The sequence below is a fragment of the Terrapene carolina genome, unplaced genomic scaffold (assembly GCF_002925995.2).
Source record: "Terrapene carolina triunguis isolate 2854851 unplaced genomic scaffold, T_m_triunguis-2.0 Scaffold42, whole genome shotgun sequence".
In the NCBI taxonomy this organism is placed as follows: Eukaryota; Metazoa; Chordata; order Testudines; family Emydidae; genus Terrapene; species Terrapene triunguis.
The window spans coordinates 31,071,555-31,093,168 of NW_020664393.1; the positions used below are offsets into that span (position 1 = coordinate 31,071,555).

At 38.5% G+C, this 21,614-nt stretch overlaps 1 protein-coding gene across 25 annotated transcripts in view; it reads right to left on the reverse strand.

Moving 5' to 3' along the window:
• RIMS1 (regulating synaptic membrane exocytosis 1) overlaps positions 1 to 21,614 on the reverse strand; it is a 484,827-nt gene that overhangs the window by 179,045 nt on the left and 284,168 nt on the right. For 22 of the 25 annotated variants that reach the window (XM_026654643.1, XM_026654646.1, XM_026654648.1 and 19 more), the window contains 9 exons: positions 21,377 to 21,487; positions 18,519 to 18,618; positions 14,591 to 14,714; positions 7,548 to 7,594; positions 6,191 to 6,303; positions 3,254 to 3,384; positions 2,070 to 2,241; positions 1,782 to 1,938; positions 665 to 736 (listed from right to left, as the gene is read on the reverse strand). In XM_026654643.1, coding sequence (XP_026510428.1) covers positions 665 to 736; positions 1,782 to 1,938; positions 2,070 to 2,241; positions 3,254 to 3,384; positions 6,191 to 6,303; positions 7,548 to 7,594; positions 14,591 to 14,714; positions 18,519 to 18,618; positions 21,377 to 21,487 — 1,027 coding nt within the window. Of the gene's footprint in view, positions 1 to 664; positions 737 to 1,781; positions 1,939 to 2,069; positions 2,242 to 3,253; positions 3,385 to 6,190; positions 6,304 to 7,547; positions 7,595 to 14,590; positions 14,715 to 18,518; positions 18,619 to 21,376; positions 21,488 to 21,614 lie in introns of those variants that run through there. The other 3 variants (XM_026654650.1, XM_026654658.1, XM_026654647.1) reach the window with 2 other exon arrangements.

A 21,614-nucleotide genomic window follows, 5' to 3' on the forward strand; every position in this document is an offset into this window, starting at 1 on the left:
CTGTCATGAATGGGAGTTTTAAACTTGTGATTTGTGGCAACTGCCAATGAAATATACTTAAGGTATGGTATCTAAAATATGCCCCAATGTTTTATTTTATTGAATATACAAAGGGTGCTACCCTAAAGTGTGTTCAAGATATTCTCTCTCTATATTTATACATTTGTGCACATTTACGGTAATGATAATTCATGAATATTTATGAAAAGTATAAAAGATATAGCCATGCCACATGCATTTTAATTTGCAACCATGCATTTTAAATATATTCCATGGAGGATTGCATTATATCTGGGTTTCAAGCAAGAAGCAAAATAAAAAAAATGCAATGGATATTGAAATTTTAATTAGTATTTTAACTGAATTCTTAGAATTAAAATTGTAGTTTCACTTATGCTTAGAGCATTGTGAAGTAACAAACAAACAGCTTTGAACCATCTAATGCAAAATCCAAACAGTCACATCTAAACAAAAATATTAATGAGTAAATAAAAGTACATTTTAATTTAATTTAGAAGGAAAGACACCACAGAATAATTAGTCATACTACTTTTCTCCATAATACAATCTCCAAAACCAGCATCCTGCAGGAGTCTGGAAAATGAGAGGGGGAGGAGGGAAGGAACAGCAAAAAGAAGCAGGACCATGCTCTTCACCCACGCACCTGGAGGAACTACTCCAATACCATCATCAACATCATAATCTGAGATGTCACTATCACTGATTCGCTGAGATCCTGCACAACAGTAAGGCAAATAAATACCTGTATATCTGGTTGTATTGGAAAATGTAAAAATATGTTTAAATAAAAACTCTAGTTATTCCTGTGATTCAAACATAGGGTGATTTTATATTTAAACAATATGAAATGAGAATTAAACTGAATTTAGAATGAGGGCATAGTCTGGTATCTATATGCTTATTTTTTTTAATGCACCAGTTTCAACAGTATCTAGTTGGTACAGCTACTACGAGTGCATCAGTTAATTACGAAGTTATGCACTGGCTGGAATTTATTAGTTTCCTTACTCTTACTCTTCTTAATAGACTGGTAAAAGATCAGAAAAAATAACTGAGAAAATATCTTTAGAATTTGTTCCGTATTTCTTTCATATTTTTAAAATATAATTTAATTTCAGTAGAGTTGACGAGCTGCAGCTATTTCCATATAGCAGTTATTTCAACCCATACTATGTAAGCCTTGGGATGCTATGGCTCTGAGAAATGCCACTTTTTAAAAACCATTGTTTTCACATTTAAAGTCTCAACAAATTAATACCTGATCTTTCTGTGTAGCAAAAGTAAATTTTATATCTGGACAATAAGTGTGTTAGAGGTTGAAATGATCAATATACTAAAAGCTGTTCCCAGGCTTTAGAGTCCTTGAAGCGTTTTTTTTGTTTTGTTTTTTTTTGTTTTTGTTTTTTTTAAGACCCAACATTTAGTAATAATAAAAACATCCCAATTTCCTTGTTAAAATCATTTATTATGCTCAGTTCAGTGTTTAACAAAGACAGCTATGCAAAAACTAACATTTCAAACAATAGGTAATTTCAACAAATTTTGCCAACCTGGAAGTTGCATACCACAGTGGAGTTGATCAGGAACTGTAATAGTTTTTCCATTTCCAATTGTATTTTCGGTTATGTTTTGGAAAGAATATCTTTATTTTTGAATATGGCTGCCAAAACTTCATCTAAACATTATTACAGCATAACTGATTGTCATAAATCATTCCCAAATTAAAACTGAAAAAGGACAGCGATAGCATTTGGACCTACTTTGTAATTTTTTGCTAGTGCTTTCTCCACCATGGACATGTCTCCGTGGCATGAAAGGTGATGGCTGAGGCAGAGGTAGTGAGGATTCATCATGTGTCTGCAGCTTATACCAATGTGGTTCATCATCTAAAAGTGCTGTCTCCAGCTCTATAAGGATCTGGGGGAAAATTTATCAAACTTAATCTTAGTTTAAAACTGCATAGCATTATTTTTTAAAATACAGAAATATGTTATATTTTAAGCATATAAGAAAGTCTAACTATTTTGTAATGCCATTGTATATATCACCTCTCCAAGAAATTCACTCTCTTCTTCTTGTACTCTTGGCTGGTCCCATACGGTTATTTCTAACATTCGTTCTCTAAAATCTCTACGATGTACATGTGAATAGAGAAAAGTTTGGTTCCATTTTGGTTCTAGGGTTTTCTTTACTGTTTTGGTCCTCCTTTTACTTTTATCACTGAAACATAAACAGTCTTGTAAATTATAATGCAAAAACAGGTCACAGACTGCCATCTAGTAACCAAGACTATAATTGTTTTCATCCTTTCTGATTTAAACATCATGATTACTAGACTTGGCAGCATTCAGTTTGTATTTTTTTTAATAGTTATGATGGATATCATCAATGTTTATTTTAAAGCATTTTTCTGTATCTATTTACATTTTCACAGTTGTACAAAATTATGAATTTTAAGCATTTTTCCATTTTTAATTATTTAAATGTTCACAATTGTGGGAAATTATGGGAGGGATTAGACAATGGGGCATACAATAACTATTTAATGATAGGTGATGAGATTCAAAAAAGTTAAAGTTGTATAATCATTAAAACACAATTTGTCAACATCACATGTTAAAATACACAAGGTAAATATCCTTACATCAAACTCTAATAAGTCCTCAAGCAACATTTTTCTTACTTTGCCTATCTGTACATTTCTATTATTATTGATGGGAATATTTTTTCATCGGTTTGTAAGTGTACGGTGAAATCGATGTTTACTTACATTTTACTGATAAAAAGCCTAATGATCTCTTATGTCTAAAAGGGATCAGTATCTGCTGTGCAGTATTCCAGGTTCAGCCATATTTCCACGGAGCAGATTACTTACAATTTGATATTATCTGATTATAGATGCATGCTAGTTTTATACTTTTTAATGTTCATCTAAACTACAATAAATTATTAAAAGAAAATATGAAAGAAACATGCAGGGCCGTAGCAACAAAGAACGTGGCCCCCTCCAAACGGTGGCCCCCTCCGAACATATGTCCGGGCGGGGCCCCTTACAATGCAGAAACTGGAATGCGGTATTTATTTTGCCACTTTTAGGGGCCCCCTTCCTTGCGGGGCCCCCTCCGGTCGGAGGGTACGGAGGGCGCTCGCTACGCCTCTGGAAACATGCATTTAAAGTATAATTAATATATTTTAAAAGTTCAGTTGATACATTTTTCACTTGGAATATTACCTTCTATCTGGAAGAAAATACATTTTTACATAAGGATTCCTGGGACGCCCATCTCCTCTAGGTGGCAGATCTGTTGCTTGTAGAACATTTACTATTAACTGATGCCCCACTTTGTCATACCACAGTTTCACCTACAAGATCCAAGTTACCAGAAATTATTCATGAAAATGAAAGTGAAAGTATACAAAATAATTTTTGCTGCCTATCATTAGCCAAAACATAAAATGTTTTTCAGAAGGGCTGACCACGTTTCATAGTTTTCTACAAGATTTTTTTTCTTCTGTTTTGTGTGAGATTTTAGTTTGGACGTTTTGGGTTTCTTCTGGCAGAAATCACACCATCTCAACCACATGAACTAAACAAATGGCTCTCAGCCAATTTGGAAGAATCCATGACAGTTACTTCTCCAAGCCTTTTTTTGAATATGCAAAGGCTTTGCACATAGATATTGGATCATGAAATCTCTGGCAATATCACTCTTCAAAAAAATCTGACTATTAAATAAAAGTTCCATAGATCTTCATTACATTCTTCAAGTATAACTAACATTTTTAGGTTTCTAACTCACTGAAGCAAAACCTTACAGCACTGAGGGGGGAGTGGGGACACTAGCCATTGTTACCTTTGCTGTCTCAGCTCTGTTTTGCTAAGAGAGAAGTCTTACAGCAGGATGGATGAATATACAGAGAGGTTTACAATATTGCTTCTTTGGGGCCTGACCCTGCAGTCAAACATATATGCCACTGATTTCACTGGATACATGATCAGGTCCTTAGAAAGCAACAGCATATATTTTTGATTACAGCCTGCTGCAGATGGAAACTGTGGGCTAGCTATATTGTCTAGCCTGTAGACTATGTACTGTACATAGTCATGCAGTATGCTGGGTTACATAGGAGTGAGTTTACTTCAGTAGTGCTAGGTGGGAAACTTGTACTGTAGTGATACTTGAAGTAGAGGTGGAATGCATTTAACCTGACTTGTTTAGCAGATACTTTTATGAAAACTATTAAATGTGATCAAGCTATTTCTTAAAATAATTGTACCATAAGGACATATTTGAGTCTGTTCTCTGCTTAGCATCTGGCAGAATTACTATCTAAGTGACTCCAATACCTTTAAAGAGACTGGAAGCATGTACAAATCAGTCTATGAGAGTATTCATTACATCTTTTATATGCACAACTTCTATTATAATCACAGAAAATTACATGAAGTAATGTTCATATAAACAAAAAGGTGTCATTGAACAGTGTGACGTTGTGCAGTCTATATGGTTTTATAAAAACATGATAATAAGTTAATATAATGTAACTGGAATATGCTTCATGCAAAAGGTCTCTTGTAAGGTATCATTACAAAGCTTATAATCTACTGAGTGTGATCATCCTATTTGTATAAATGTACCACTCTTTTGTATCTAAAACTAGAAATATGAAATATAACTCTGAGGGCCTATTGTAATTATGCAAAGTGTGGGCCATTAATGGTGGTTTGGAATCTTGATGACTCCCATTGTCTGCAGATGGCTGTGTTTACCTGTGAGTCTTCCTGTATATGTGTGTGCTGGCAAGTGGGTAATGAAGTCCTGCAGTGACATGTGATCATGTCACCTGAACTGGAATCCATCTTTAACCTGGTGCTTTTCCAGTGAGGGGGGTGGAAACCCAGAGGGACAGAGGGTTCCCGCCTTATGTAAAAGATATCTAAAGGGGTGGAGGAGCTATCATGAAGAATCCCCTAGCTACCACCTGAGCTGTAGAATCATAGAATATCAGGGTTAGAAGGGACCTCAGGAGGTCATCTAGTCCAACCCGCTGCTCAAAGCAAGACCAATCCCCAGACAGATTTTTACCGCAGTTCCCTAAATGGCCCCCTCAAGTATTGAACTCATAACCCTGTGTTTAGCAGGCCAATGCTCAAACCACTGAGCTATCCCTCCCCCACTGTACCAGGGGAAAGAATTGTGCCCAGGCCTGGAAGTTGTCCAGTCTGAGAAAAAACTTACTGAAGCATCTCTGAGGGTGAGATTATCTGTATTCAGTTTGATTAGACATAGATTTGTGCATTTTATTTTATTTTGCTTGGTGACTTACTTTGTTCTGTCTAATATAATATATGGAGATATACCTATCTATTAGAACTGGAAGGTACCCCGAAAGGTCATTGAGTCCAGCCCACTGCCTTCACTAGCAGGACCAAGTACGGATTTTGCCCCAGATCCCTAAGTAGCCCCCTCAAGGATTGAACTCACAATCCTGGGTTTAGTAGGCCAATGCTCAAACCACTGATCTATCCCTCCCCCCTACTACTTGGAACCACTTAAATCCTACTTTCTGTATTTAATAAAATCACTTTTTTCCTTATTGATTAACTCCGAGTATGTATTAATAATTGGGGGAGCAAACAGCTGTGCATATCTCTCTATCAGTGTTATAGAGGGCGAACAATTTATGAGTTGGAAACGGATTTATTTGGGTTTAGACCCCATTGGGAGTTGGGCATCTGAGTGCTAAAGACAAGCACACTTCTGTGAGCTGTTTTCAGGTAAACCTGCAGCTTTGGGGCAAGTAATTCAGACCCTGGGTCTGTGTTGGAGCAGACAGGAGTGTCTGGCTCAGCAAGACAGGGTGCTGGAGTCCTGAGCTGGAAGGGAAAATAGGAGCAGGGGTAGTCTTGGTACATTAGGTGGCAGATCCCAAGGGGGTTTCTGTGATCCAACCCGTCACAAACAGAATAGACCTTCCAAGAATATAACTCTTCAAATGTCCTACACAGACGTGAAACAGAAAGAGTGGCAGAAAACTGATTATTTGCTTTATAATAGATTACCCATGTTATGTAATATAACCAGATATTTCTCAATAGTCACAGAAACAAACAAAATATACTGTAACAGATAAATGGTATTCCCTCTGGGTACTAATATACACTTACAGAAAGCTGCCCTGGTAGGACTTGTGGTGCATCTTTTAGAGCTCCAGGACTAGTTGGAGAAATAACAGAAATAGAAGGCCTTTCCATCTTCTGAGATTCAAAAGAACTTGAACCTAAATGAATGAGAGAAAGAAAATCTCAGACCTAGAACTGATTTGAAGCCAATTTTATTAGATCTGTGCATTACTTTAGTTTTCTAATTATTCAGGGCTTGTTTATATGCAGAGTTTCACCAGTTTATTTTAAAGTATGATTTTAAACTTATTTTAGTTAAACTGGTGCAAAAAGCTGTGTGGACACTCCTATTTCAGTTTAAATCAGGCAAATTTTTGTTTAGCTCAAGTAAATTAGGAACAGGTTTAAGCTAAACAAAAATAAGAGTATCCATATGGGTTTGCACCAGTTTAACTAAGCAGGTGCAAGCTTATGTGTAGACAAGGTCTCACTTCTACCTACATTTTGGAATCTCTTATGTGAGATAATCTATCAGGTGCCCCTCACTTCCAGTGGAAGCAGCTTTCTTCCAGCTGTGCCTTATTAAAGACTTCTACTCTCCTGCAAAAACTTATTCACTGGCTGCAGCAGAGAAGTACCGGTAAGTAGGGTTCTCAAGCCCCCTCCTTGGCATTTCCACAGGTCTTCTGCTAAGATTAACATCATCAGCTCCCTGGCGCTTCACTATTCCACACCACCAGGCTCAGCATAAATGCCAGGGCAATACAGAGAGAGCTCTCCCAGCGCTGTAAAAAAACCACCCCTGTGAGGGGAGTGGCTACTAGTGCTGGGAGCGTGGCTACCAGCACTGATGCACTGTCTACACTGCCACTTTACAGTGCTGAAACTTGCATCACTCAGGGGGGTGTTTTTTCACATCCCTGAGCGAGAAAGTTTCAGTGCTGTAAAGTGGCAGTGTGGACAAGGCCTAAGACCCCCACAGAGGAGCAAATTCTGGATCAGATAGGGAGAGGTGTGGTCTAGGGATCTGAACAGGGGAAGGTTAATCAGGGATGGGAAATTACGACTCCCTCTGAAGCCTCTGGCAACTTCCTTACTTAACTCCTCTGCCTCATCTTTCTCATAGGTAAAATGAGGATAATAATAGTTACCTTTCTTACAGTGCTGATCTAGAAAGATTAGACAGTCTGGGAGCATGAAAATTGTTGTATCCACATGGTGTTAACACCACCTGGCCCTTTCATTGTTACTATGGAAGAAAGCATTAAAATCCAGCCCAGATTTGAACTATAAATTGAATATTGATTCTAGTTTTACACAATGATACAGGAAACTGACTGGGTTTTTAATATAAAAATATTTTTGCAATATGTGTGCAGATAAAAACAAAGCGTATACTTACTAGACTCTAGTGGAGGATGGGAACTCTCAGGAATCCTTGGAATGTCACTAAAAGAGAAATATACAAAAAAATAATAAGAAACAACTGAACTGCTGCTCCACAGTACTAGACACACACAGTTAACTACAAAATTTCTGGCACACCTTTTTCAGACATCTGTTAGTTTTTGTTTTAATGTGTTTGTCAATATGTGGTAGGGAAGGGGAATTATTTCAGGACAGCTTGCCACTGTTAACTAATGTGCATGAAAGCTTTAATCCCAAAGAAGACTTTTTTCAAACGATGAATAAAAACAAACCATGGTCACTATAATGCTAATATTGTAGTTGGAGGTTCCACAATATTTTTACAACCAAAACAGCAAAAGTGTTTTGGAAATGAGAAGTGCTATGCCTACTGAAGCTCACTTCTTTTCTCGTCAAATCAAAACAACATAGATTGTAAAACTCACTAGTAATTTTTATACACACGTCTCAAGGAGTTCGCTGAATGAAACCGATGAAAATGTCTTATGACAATAAAGAGAAAAAGCAGATAACATGGGCAATGTTAAACAAAGAAAAGGATAATAATGTATTACTTCAAAGACTATAAATATTAGCATGCAACATATTGCAACTGAATATACACAGACATACAGCACATATACAGACCCACATAGAAAAACAGAGTGGATCAAATTCGGATCTCAGTTACATGAGTGTAAATCCAGAGTAACCCCACTGACATCAGCGTTACAGTGACTGTCAGAGTCTGGCTGTTATTAATATTTGGCCCTTTAGTACTATTTCCAACAATTTCCAAAATATATTCCAGGAGTAAGAAAGGAAATAAATTTTTTCAATGAGTCACTTAAAAAAAAAAAGATTAACCACCCATAATATAATCCAAACTACAAACTGCAATACAATTTACAGCTAAAATTTACAAAAAGTGAAGTCTAAAGTTAAGGCACTATCTCCTTATTTAGAGTCTTCAGGTGAAGTGCTGAAGCTGATGAGAGTTGCCAGATATGCAGCACTTTTGAAAATCAGGTAACTTGCTCTGGAATTTTTGTAGGAGCTTAAAGGAGTTGATAAACAAGTCTCACTGAATTTCAATAGGCGTTGGCCATGTAACTCCCTTAGGTTCCTTTGAAAATTCTAGCCCGAGTACCTAATAATTGATTCAGGAGCCTAACTTTAGGGTCTTATTTTTTAAAATCTTGGTCTATACAACAGACAAAAAACAAAACCAAACTCCAAAGCTATCAGTGAGTATCTCAGTTCAGCTTAAATCTTATGTTATAGTGTATGGAAATGTTTTCCTGTGGCTTGGCTTTGCAGTTCAAGAATGATGTGGTCACCTCAAAACTCACAGAAATAAAGTCATGGAAACAGCATTTTCCATTCTTTAGTGTATTCCTGTTTTGCTAAACTACACACACATACGCGTCATTGAGGTGCTGTTAGACATTCTATAGTCAAGGCTGAGTCGATGTCTTCCATTTAAAGAAGTATTTAATTTTTTTTATTTAACCTGGAACTTAGCATATTTAACCACCAAACCTGCAGCATTTACTCAACAGATCCAAACAGATTTTTATACAGGTAATATATTAACTTAATGTTTTTTTCCCATTCCAAACATTTAAAAATATTCCCAATTGAAATGTAGCTTTGTTTGTATTACAATAACACCTAGACACTTAAATAAGGACCCCATTGTACTAGGCTGAAAACATGGTCCTGTATGAAAACATGGCCCTTACCCTGTATCTAAAATGACAAGTTATATAGGAGAGGGTAAGGAGCGAGTTATATTATCAAATATACACATTTCCCTTTTTTTCCTTTATGGTCAAGTGATAACCATAGCAAATTGGCTGATCTCTAATAGGCTTCTGAGCAAAGGTGAGACTCAAGGGAAGATTTAAAGGAGGGAAAAGTGCAATGTGGAAGAAGGCACAAATATGTTTGTGTCAGATATTACAAAAATGGGCGGTGAAGGCTGGAATCACCTGGAGCAGTAGAGGCAGGAGGACTTGGCAGGAGACACAAGCACTTACAAGTATTTTAGATAGATAGATAGATAGATAGATTTCACTGATTCTTACAGCCTGATTCTTATTTACATTAAAGCCACTTTGCACTGTCAGAGTAGTTAAATGTCAGAGTGGTTGCACTATCTAAGTATAAAATGAGAATGAGAATCAGGCCCTTACGGTTTACAAGAAGAAAATTGAATAAGACAGTGAAGGCAAGGGGAAGACACAAGCCAAGGGTTAAAGAGCAGGGAGGAAGACTTAAAGGGGCTTATAGCAGATAACAGAGAACTGGTCTTTGGAGCCAGGCTATGGAAACCGGGGAGTGGGAGAAATAATCATACCTTCTTTATTTAAAACTTTACATTCCAGGCAGAAAAAGCTTTAACTTTAAGCCCCCTGTGGGCCCACCCCCCCCCAAATAAACTTGGGCTGCTCTGGGGGCTGGGACATCCCTTGCATAATTTAGACAGCCTTCAGGGCTGCTGTGTCCCTGCCCCTGACATGCTGTTCCTGCCCCCAGCCTCATCCTGGCACCCTGCTCATGTCTGTGACATGCCCCTTACACCAGAGCTTGTAAGCAAGTCACAGAAAAGAGGCTAATGGCGTATTCTGCAGTTCTTCTCCCATAGCTGGAACTAGAATTTTTAGAGTCTTTTTACACCACTCTGGCCATTGTACTTGGTGAAAGAGGGCAAGAGTAGGGGTCAAGATTTCACCCCAGGAATCTAGGCGATGCATTTAAAGAGTACAAACTCTGCAAGGTTTAGCTGAGACTGAATAGGCAACAGTTCTCTGGCTAATAACACAAATGTGGCATGGCATCCTGGGTTTTTCTTATAGCTTAAAGGTCATTTCTGCAGAGAAGTCTGACTGACTGTTGTCACTGGACAACGTAGCCAGTGATAGACACCAGGTTATGCTGCTCTTACTGTAGGGATTTGAGAAACCAGCTCAGAAATCATCTTTACTTGGAATCCCTACAAAATTCTGTACTGACACATGACGTGACATTTATTAATGACTAGCAGGAGCGGCGCCAGGGTTTTTGGCGCCCTAGGTGGGGGTCCTTCCGCGCTCCCGGTCGGCGGCGGCAATTCTGCAGCGGGGGGGTCCTTCCGCGCTCCCGGGCGGCGGCGGCAATTCTGCGGCGGGGGGGGCTTTCCGCGCTCCCGGTCTTCGGGGCACTTCGGCGGCGGGTCCCGGAGTGAGTGAAGGACCCGACGCAGAATTGCCGCCAAAGACCCGGAGCGCAGAAGGACCCCCTGCCGCCGAATTGCCACCGAGGGCGGCAAAATGCCGCCCCCCCAGAACCTGGTGCCCTACCCGACCACCTAGGTTGCCTAAATGGAAGCGCCGGCCCTGATGACTAGCATGTACTATAATATAGTCTGTGAATCGGATTGTGTGACTCTTAGCCATGGAAGGCACCACTTATTTATAGAAGCGTAAAGGACGTGCACATGAAAATGGATAATAATTTTACCTCTACTGGTCTTTAAGAAATAATAATATATGGTGTGCCATTAAGGATAAAATTACAATTTCAATGTCAACCCATATTTCATACGGTATATCTTTATTAATTATTATTATTATTACTTGTCCAGAGGCACCAGTCAGGATTGGGAATTTTTTTGTGCTAGTTGCTTTACAAACATATAGAAAGACAGGATCCCTGTCCTGAAGACTTTACTATATAAGAAAGTAGATTAAATTGTGTATTAAACAAAGGAAGATCTCTATTAATAGCTGAAAAATAAGATTCACTTTCATGAATTTGGAGTCACCACGTAATTCAGGTGGCAAAGCAAAAAAGAAGCTACAAGAGATTAGCAATCTGTCATCCAAAAGCAAACAACAATAATAATGTTCTTCCGATACTACAGTTTATTTCAAATATAACATTTCAGAATTAAGGAAAATAATTATTTTTATGGTGCATTGTTTTTTTGTTAGCCTTTATCAAAATTTCTTCTGTTGTAAATTGTGTGTGATTGACCATTTAAAAAATGACAGACAGGTCAATCTCACTCTGAGTGAAGTCAATGGAAATTTATCTTTTGACTGCAATAATTGCATGATCAAGTCTTTAATGAAGCCTTTCATTTCAAGTTATATGCTCCAGTCCATTTGTGACATTTATTTGTTCTTTCCAGTTATTAGTGCCAGTAGGAAACAGCTATAAGTAGTGAAATGTCAGGAATGAATGATTACAGCAGAGGGACATTTCTAGGTAGTGTGTCAAATCCTACTCTGATTTAATAATATAGTAATACTGAAGCCTCTCATATGAATACTCATATGATTATAGTGAGCAGGATTTGGTCTATAATATTTTTCCCTCTTACTGCAAGAAAATATCCATTGATCAAACCATATGTTGAAGCAAATAATCACATTTGGGTTGTTCTATTCATAAGTGCAATAAAAACTGTCAAATTCATCACTATAAGATCTAAAGAGGTAGATTCCTGACATCAGTAAAAAAAATTTGCAGTGCACTTAGTATGATACATTCGAATTACTCAGCAATTGCATTTTATGTACAATTCTTCTTCAAGAAAGCTTTACAGAACATTTTCATGCTTTTGAAAGTTATTATAATTATCTCATTTATTCATCTACTCTACCGGTCAGTTATCTTACAAATTATTTACCATATGTAATGAAGTATTTAAAAATATGTCAGTGTTACTATCTCTAAAGCTGCACTATCTGCAAGTGCCAATTTAACAATATTCTATTACTTGGCATCTTCTTTCTGTATTTCTGCCTCAATTGCTCAAGTCATTTAATTATTTTGCACATTCTCCTCCACCCAAAAACACACTGAGGTCCAATCTAGGCCCAATGAAATACATACCGGTTTTGCTACACAGTTAAGTGTGGGAAAGTTTGGACCTAAGACTATAAAAATCTCAATAAAGTTTGTTTGGTTTTGGTATTCTTATAATTTAGAGTCTGATTCTACAGTCTTCACCTGGGAAAATCTCCTTATTAAAGTACATGGGTGAGTTTGCCTGAATAAGGAATGCAGCTTTAGGTTTTTATATGTGCCGCAGTTACTATCGTAATGCTGATTTCAGTTTCTGAATAACAAATTCACAGAGTCAGGCTTTCACTTTCCATTTAAAAGGCCACTCTCAAGATGGCAGTCCAAAAATTGTAACTTCTCTGACCTACTTTTTCTTGAAGTACCAATGTAGAGTAATTTTGTGTATGTATAGTGGTCTCCATTAAAAAAAACCAACCCTTCAACATCTACCAAATGTAGCCATTCCACAGCATCACAGGTACATTAACATCTGGTAAATACTAAACAATCATTCTATGTTAACTAAACCAGAGGTTTATTGTCAAGCACAGGGAGAAGAACCTCATAGTAAGAATAAGTGTTTCAAGCTTCTGAATCTAAAGATCATTATTGGATCTCAGACACATTTCAGATAAATTATGACATGGATGAAAATCAGAAATTTCAGACTGGGAAAAGAATGCACAATTTTGGAGAAAAAAGCAGCTGGGCCTCTAACTAGAAGATTACTGCTACAGCATTAGTGTTGAGTTCCATACAGTACACATATCACTAACATTTGGGCAAGTGAAATTCAGATAGGAAACTAAAGAAACATTTTCAAATTTTACTAAATCATCCCAAAGAGGTGGGATGATTTCTTAACAAGGAGATATGGACAAACATGGCGAAGGATGGCCAGAGCGAGAGAAGCTTGGAAAACGTGTTGTGATCGGCTCAGTCTTAACTGATGAAGGACCGACAGTCTACACAGTCTACTAAATTTTATCTGAAACTAAACTCTGTTTGCTCACCTCTTGTTATTCCTGAGTAAAAAAATAGAGACAAACCTAAATCCCGCCTGAGTGTGTATGCGGGGAATCATCAAGTTTGCATCTGGGTGGCTAGCCAGAGACACTGCCCAGGGTGCCATAGCCATAGTGTTATTTTTCATTGCACGTTCGAGCAGAGCTAGTGTGTGTATGTCTACCTGAGCTGGGAACTCCACCTCCAAGCTGCAGTGTAGACGTACCCAGTTTGATCACAGCTCTAGGACCAAACCCTATTAATCTTACTTAAGCAAATAGTTTCACTGATTCCTTGTGGGAATCTAGACAAGCAGAATTTGGCCCCCAAATTATCATTATTTTGCAACTTCAAACTTGGATTTATATTAAATTCAGAATAATTTAATGTAAATTGTTATTATGAGAATGATTTTATAAACTAATGAACACAGATATTAAACAAACACCTTTTAATGACAGTATAATTTATAATTACAGTAAAAAAAAATCCTGGAAATAACTTAGACAATAGAACTTTTAACTATAAATGGCACTCCTTGAATTCCTCATGAACTGATTTATTTCAAGTCATATGATGTTTAATGTTTACTTATGCCTGCTTCCAAGTAAGCTGTGTTCAAATAACTGATGTTACTGTGAATGAATCAAGTTTGAGAGCCTAATAAAGCAGGTCTTACACAGGCACAGCTCCCACCCATTTTAATGGGAGTCTCACCTGCGTACATCCAGCAGAATCAGGACCCAAGTTTCTCCTTTCAACATCATGGAAAATCCTAAAGGGACAAGACCCCTTACAGATCAAGTGCCACCCAGATTGATCTCTGGCAAGGTCCTTAAGGTGGTCTATTCAGTTTATGTTCATTACTGGCAATATTTCCCCTTTGCCATGTGACAAATATGCTCTTTACTACTTTGTCTAGAAAATTTCTCCTTAATAGTGATATTACTGCAGCTATAGAACAAAACTAAGTTTGTAACAGGCAGTGAAGAAAATGGAGTATAGAGATTGTAAGTAAACGTTTCAAAAGGTAAATTGTCCTCCAATATTATAAGATAACTTTCAAACTGACTAGCATGTTAACATGTCATAGTATTTTACAGCACTACAAATATATGTAGATATGTATCCATTTTTAAAAATCCTGCTAATACATGTAATTTACTAAACTTAAGAAGCAAGTTTTTTTAGCCTTACCCAATAGGCCTTGAAACAATAATTTCAACTTGAGGTTCTGATTTTGATTCTAAAATAATGTTGTAAACTTCTTCATTTGTAGCTCCAGGCAGGGGTTTACCATTCCATTCTAGAACTTCATCCCCTTAAATTTAAAAAGAAAGATATTTTAAATCTTATTTTCCATATTTCTTTTCACAAAAACAGCAAAACATATTTAAAGTCAATATATCTCTAAGCTACATTCCCTAAAATCAAAAATACTATTGTGGAGATATTAGAAAGAGTTTTTAAGACACTCTCATTACTTGTTTCCAAAACACTGCTATCACCTGCAAACAGTACAGTGTTTTCAATATTTCTTAAATAATATGGCAACCAGTATTGTACCATGGAATGAAAGCAGTGTGCTGCCTTTTGAGAGTCACTTTATTAACGAGAGCTGGTACCCTGTGTATAATAAAGATAGGTTGATCTCCAAAAGTGAAATTTCTGATTACCTAAGAGTTAAAAACTTACAAATCATGAGATTTTTCATTGACAGTTATATAATATGTATTTAATATGACTTTGGTACCCAAAGGGTAGTCTTCATAGCCTGTACCAAATGAATAAAAAGATTAAAAAGTGATGGATGAGTTAGTGTCTCCTGAAAAGATAAAAGAAACAAGCTGATGTGAAATTGTTGGATGAGAGTTACTCTCTCTTTTAAGGTGTTCAGAGCTAGAATCCAAACATATACTTACAATGTATCTTTGGGTACGTCTTCACTACCTGCCGTATCGGCAGGTAGCAATCGATTTATCCGGGATCGATATATCGCGTCTCGTTAAGACGCGATATATCGATCCCCGAACGCGCTCACCGTCGACTCCGGAACTCCACCAGAGTGAGCGGCGGTAGCGCAGTCGACGGGGGAGCCGCGGCCATCGATCCCGCGCTGTCTGGACCCCAGGTAATTTGATCCAAGATACTTCGACTTCAGCTATGCTATTTGTGTAGCTGAAGTTGCGTATCTTGGATCGATCCCCCTCCAGTGTAGACCAGCCCTTTATATTTGTCAGTGTTACATCAAGAGGGAAACCTTACAAAATGTTTTCTAAAATAAGGTCAAATTAATTCTCGGGAAAACAATTAAATAAGTTCCCAGTTACTACCAGGGCCAATCATAGGGAGTAATCAAAAGCACTGCAACGCACACTGCATTTTGTTTTATTACTATTTTATTTAGTGATGATGACTTAGTATTTCTCAGGTTCAGTCCTGTACCAGTGACTCAGGTATGGTGTTGGGCTTTAACAGTGTTGCTGGAGTTTCTTTGGATAAGATCTAAAGCAAGGCCTGAAAAACTAAGTTTGTTAAAAATCTAATGGAATTCTTCATAAGATTAAAGTCCATCCTAGTCAAACTTGATTTCAGATAATTACATTCTGCCTTCCACAATTCTATGTTCTGTTCAACAATTGCTATTCTTTCACCTCCGAAGAATCTGTAATTCAGGAGTAGACATAAAGATCCCTGTATAGAGTTTGTATATGTTTGTAAAGCACTTTGGGATCCTTTAGGATGTGAGATGTTATAGTACATTAATGTAGGAGTATTATCATTCAGTGTTGCTGAAGTTCGTTTTCCTCTTTGAAGTGGCGGGAAATAAACAGGGTTATTTAGCTAAAACTAACTAGCAGCCTATTTAGTACAACCAACCTTAATTTTGGCATTTCCTAACTTTTGAATGTTTGACTTTACAACCTTAATAATGTTGTTTTAATATAGATTTTGTGTGCATAATTTCCTAAAAAAATTTTTTTAAAAAGCAAACTGGAAAAAAATTATCATGTGGCATCATATTGACATTTGTATGTTTAGTAGCATGGTTGGACCCTTTAGATCAGTGATTCTCAACTGATTACATATAGTGGGCCGCATATGCAGCCCACAATGTATTACCTGGGACACAGGGGCTGGGTGGCAGGGCAGCGGCAGCCCCGACCCCGACCCTCGCTATGTGGGGTGGACAGCTGCCCACCCTGGACACCTGGGCCAGAAGGCTACCCCGAACACTGGTCCCCGACATGCAGCTGCCCTGACCCCAGACCCAGTGGGGCCAGGTGGCTGCCCTGGACCCTTGTCACACGGCTGCCCAGCAGCCCCGACCCCCTCTACATGGTGCGGGCTGGCTGCCTCAGACCTGGAGCTTGTGGGGCCTGGCAGCAGCCCTGACCCCCACTAGGCAGGGTGGGCCGGCAGCCCCGCAGCTTGTGGGGCTGGACAGCTGCACGAGATCCCAGCGCTCGCAGGGCAGGCCAGGAACCCCGGATCCCCAACCCTGTGGGGCTCGCTGGCAGCCCTGACCCCTCTGCGCCGGGCGGAGCAGCAGCTGGGTGCGGGGCAGGCTGGCTGCCCCAGACCCCGACCCCGCAGGGCTGGCCGGGAGCCCCAAACCCCCAACCCTGTGGGGCCACCGGCAACCCCTGACCCCGTGGCAGGCTGGCAGCTCCCACCCCAAACTCCCACCACACAGGGCATGCCGGCAGCTCTGACCCCACTGCACCGGGACAGCCCAGCCGGACCCCTCGGTGCTGGGCAGTGGGGCAGCTTGGACACCCCTGCGCTGGACAGCTGGGAATCCAGGATCTCAGGCACGGACTTTCAGCTCTGTGCTAATTGGGCCACATGTGGCCCGCGGGCTGAGAACCGCTGCTTTAGATCCACTGCACAGACCTCTGTCCATTAAGCTAATGGAGTAACTGATAACAGTAATAGGTTGTCGTCCTCAATGTGGACCAGGACTAATGAGACATGTGACACGCTGTCATTGGTTTTCACAGATATTTGCTGACAAAAAAGGAGTAGTGAGATTCAAGAATTTTTGGTTCCATTCCAGGCTTTGGAGGGCACAGACTTTCCTGCCAATTCCCACCAAGTTTGACTCCTTCTGCCCTGTCCCCTCCAACCTGTCCCTCTCCCAATCTCATTTTCCTCACTTAGCCAGTTCCTTTCTCATGCTTCTCATCCCAGTCCCTTTACCTAGCAAGTCCTAGTCTCACTCTTCCTGACTCTCCGCTTATAGTCGCAGTCTCCTTGACAGTTTCCAACTGCCTGCAGATACTTCTCACCAGGTTCCTTACCCAGCCAGTCCTCTGTTCACCCCTCCTGGCACCTCATTCAATCTGTCTCACCCCCAACTCGGCCTCTAATCCCCTCCCATCTGTCCCCACTATCTCCCAGGCTCTCTCCTCATCCAATTTCAGTGTCTGCCTATTCCCTTCCAGCTGCTTGTCCCAGTCTCTTTGCCTAGACACTCCCAGTTCTTCCCCAGCATTCTGGCTCCTTATCAGTTCTTTCTCCTCTCTCCCTCATACCATCGTCTCAGTCTCTTTACCCAGTCAGTCCAGCTCCCAGTCTCAGTATCTGCCTTTGCTTCCAGTCCCAGTTTCATTGCCTCCCAGTCCCAGTCACCACTTTCCCCCTTAATTTCCAATCCCAGTTTCCTTCTTAACTTTTGCCAGCTGCCAATCTCAGAATTAAATCTAGGTGCAGTTCATTTTCAAGGCATTGCACTTTTTACTGTTTTTGTTCAGTTGTTTTTGTTCGGAGTATCACTTACAAACAATTTTCATGATAAAATGATTTTGAGAAAATCTTTTCACTTTTTTCCTAAAACCATTCACTCTTTATTTTATTAATATTACTGGCAAAACTCAATGTTGATCCTTCAGCAGCTAACAATTACTGTATAGAATTTGCACATATATCTAAGCAAAATGTAATTATGTAGTGATACAGTTGTCATGTTATTAAAACTGCCCACATTAAAATGAAAAACATTTTTCATTATTTACAATATTTTTATACGAAAATTATCCACATAACACATAACATTAACAATTTCATTTTAGAAAGTCACAACAATAACATAAATATGGCTGAGAATAGTTGATTTAATTACCTGCTCTTAGATGTCCCACCACATCAGCTAGACTACCCTTCTTTACTTTGGTAATGAAGGCACCAAGTCGTCCTAAATCTGTCATTTTTCCTCCAACAACCTGGATAATCATAAATTTATGAGTTTTCAAACCACAAACTGGGCAACATATTAAGGAATATAATGTAAATAGTTTAGCTTGTATGGTTTATTTAATCACATTAACATTATATTTTAAACTAGGGCCTCAGTCATTCATAATTAACTGTGTTGTTATTATCAATGGTATTTGTATATGGACTTCACGCTAAGGTGAGTGTCGTATAAAAAAGCCAGAATTGTGCCACACAGAGAGTGAAGAGAGCTTGAAATTCGCTTTTACTTGCCTTTGTAAAACACTAGTTTAATTAGTCTAATTCAGAATGTATAGCATAGCATTTCAAATATCAGAAATTATCAGTTGTGGGGTTTTTGAGACAATAATCAAGAAAACATGTTTTGTTCAAATCTATGGTTAACTGTTTGGGATGTGCAGAAACAGCAGATTGTAAGCATGGAAATTCCTTACACAGCAGTCAGTACAAAAATGCTAAAAAACCAATAATGTAAAAGTTGAAACTCTCAACTAAAAATGTATTGTGTGCAGTATTAGGGAATACATGAGAACAGTACATCTAAATACAACACATGGAACAATATCATTACCAGCTAACAACAGACACTAACATCTTCATCATAATACAGTAAAGATTCAGTGAAAGAGTAAGGCAGGCAGAGGCACCAGACTTCTCCCATCCTCCAACAGAGATGAGAGTGTCCTCCAAATAAGGCTGCACAGGACATTGATGGAGAAAGTGACATGAGTCTCTTTAAAGGGACTCAGGCAAGGAAGAGTGCTAAAACCTCTTTCCTCTCAGCATACAGAAATTGCTCATTGTCTTATTAATGACACTCCAGTTAATAAATAATATCAATACAAAAAACAAAGACATGTTGATATTTTTACAGTATGTGACTATGTGTAGCAATAAAACAGATTCTGCTTTTGTCTACAGTGGTTACTGTCAATTCAGACATATTACCCAGGGCTGAGAGTCTCTATTTGGAATTTTAAAAATTCTGTCAAAATACAAAAAATTTTAATGATACAAGTTACACCACTTGCTCACAGTAAAAAAAAAATCTACACAAAGTACAAGCCTAAAGATTTTTTTAAAGCAATACAAACCCAATATTTTGATCATGCTGGTTTTACATGTCCTTCCTGAATGGCTGAGTTGTCCTAATGAATCTGTCCAGCCAGTGGTCTTCTCAGAAATATTTTGCATAGAGTTTTATAATGAAATGCACTATAATGTTCATTACCCACCAGTGTAGCAGCCATTGATAAAGTTTTATTTATTCACGTTGCCACAGTGGTGGCTGATCTTAGTTTTAGTCCACTGACTTATACAATTGAATCTCAGGCAGTCTCCACTAGCTTTAAGGATGCAACAGGACACCTTGCTAAGCCCACCGCTGAGTCAATGATCTGTAGTACGGCACATAACAAATCAAGGTAAGACACAAGAAAGGAAGAGTAGAGGTTCCCTAAAAGTGATTTCTTGTTCTGGGGCCTGAATCTTTAGTATTTTTCCTCCAGTTTAAAAAACAAACAAAAAACCAACAACCTTGTTTCCCGTCAGTAAAGATCAGCTTTAGATTTTGTTACTCTAGTCAAAAATAATGTCTTAATTTTAGGGCCCAGGGTGAAACTGGCAAAAAGTCAAAACTCACCAGTTTTGCTACAGATGCAAAAATATTAAGAGAATTATATTAAACAGCAGCACTGCTAGGTTTTGAAGAGCAGTTATTTATTTAAGATGACCTATCCAAAACTATGCATATGCACTGTTATACACTGTGTGCAACTTGTGTTTCTTCCTGGCAGTGCAGATTTTAAACACTGATTTTGTGAATATTAGTGTCTAGATGACACTCATGAATGTGGAACGTGAGATGAAGATTACACGATTGAAATGCATGTAGTAAAATTGGTAAATCCATGAATGCATTAGGATGTTCTGTGTATGCTTGGAGAACAGGCAGATGGATAGACTGTGTTCTACCTCATGGCCTTCTAATCAAAACAGTTCTGTTCTTTTGCCAGGGGTAACTAGGCCAATGTAAAAAAGGGATTAAAGAAGGTTTCCACTGATAATATTTCACTTTAATTTTTCAAGGCTTAACAAAGTCCGCCTGAGTTAGGGTGCATTTCCACTTCATCTTGCACAATTTTGGTTTAAAAAACAAAACAAAAAACACTTGAGGCTAAATCTTGAGCTTTGTTGAACACCTGCAACCTCAGGGTACTTGATGGTCCTAAGCATTTTTGAGGAGGCACTCAGTATCTGGTAGGGTCACGATCTAAATTATAGAATTTCATACCACGTTTTATCTATCTATCTATCTATTATGTGTGTGTGTTTCTTCTGTGTTTTATTTTTGTGTGTTTTACAGAGAGACAGAGAAGGTGTTCTTATATCTGGATAATATATATATACTGCAGTCATTATTCATGACAGATTAAATGGACACAATCAGCTGCAGCTACTGTATGTTACATGGTAAAAGGCTGCACCGTCAATGGGGTCCTAGTACACATAAGGGAGTGGAGGGCAATATTTGATATATTTGCATCAATTCAGGATGCTGTCCAATACACAGGGGAAAAAGGTATGTTCCACTCTTTTTTAACATAACTATGTAAAATTGTTCTCAAATGGCAGTATAACTGGAGATTTTCTGGATATCTATGATATGCTATAGTGTACTAAACTGTTGTCTATTAGGCTAATGGAAGTTTCATTCATTTACAGCATAATCTTTGTAATACTTACTTTTAGCCCCAGTAATGCACCTGACTCTTTTGGCATGGTAGTTCTCTTGTTAAGAATAACACGTCCAATTAAGCGATCTCCCTCTTTAGATGGTTGCCACGTTACAGGATGCTATTAGAAAATATCAGTGGAAGCAAAAAAGTGGAAGCAAAAAAGTGGAAATCTCTTCCTGTTTTACACACACAAGTAGAATCAGCTAAATTGTTATGTCACAGTAGAGATAAATCCAATTAATCTT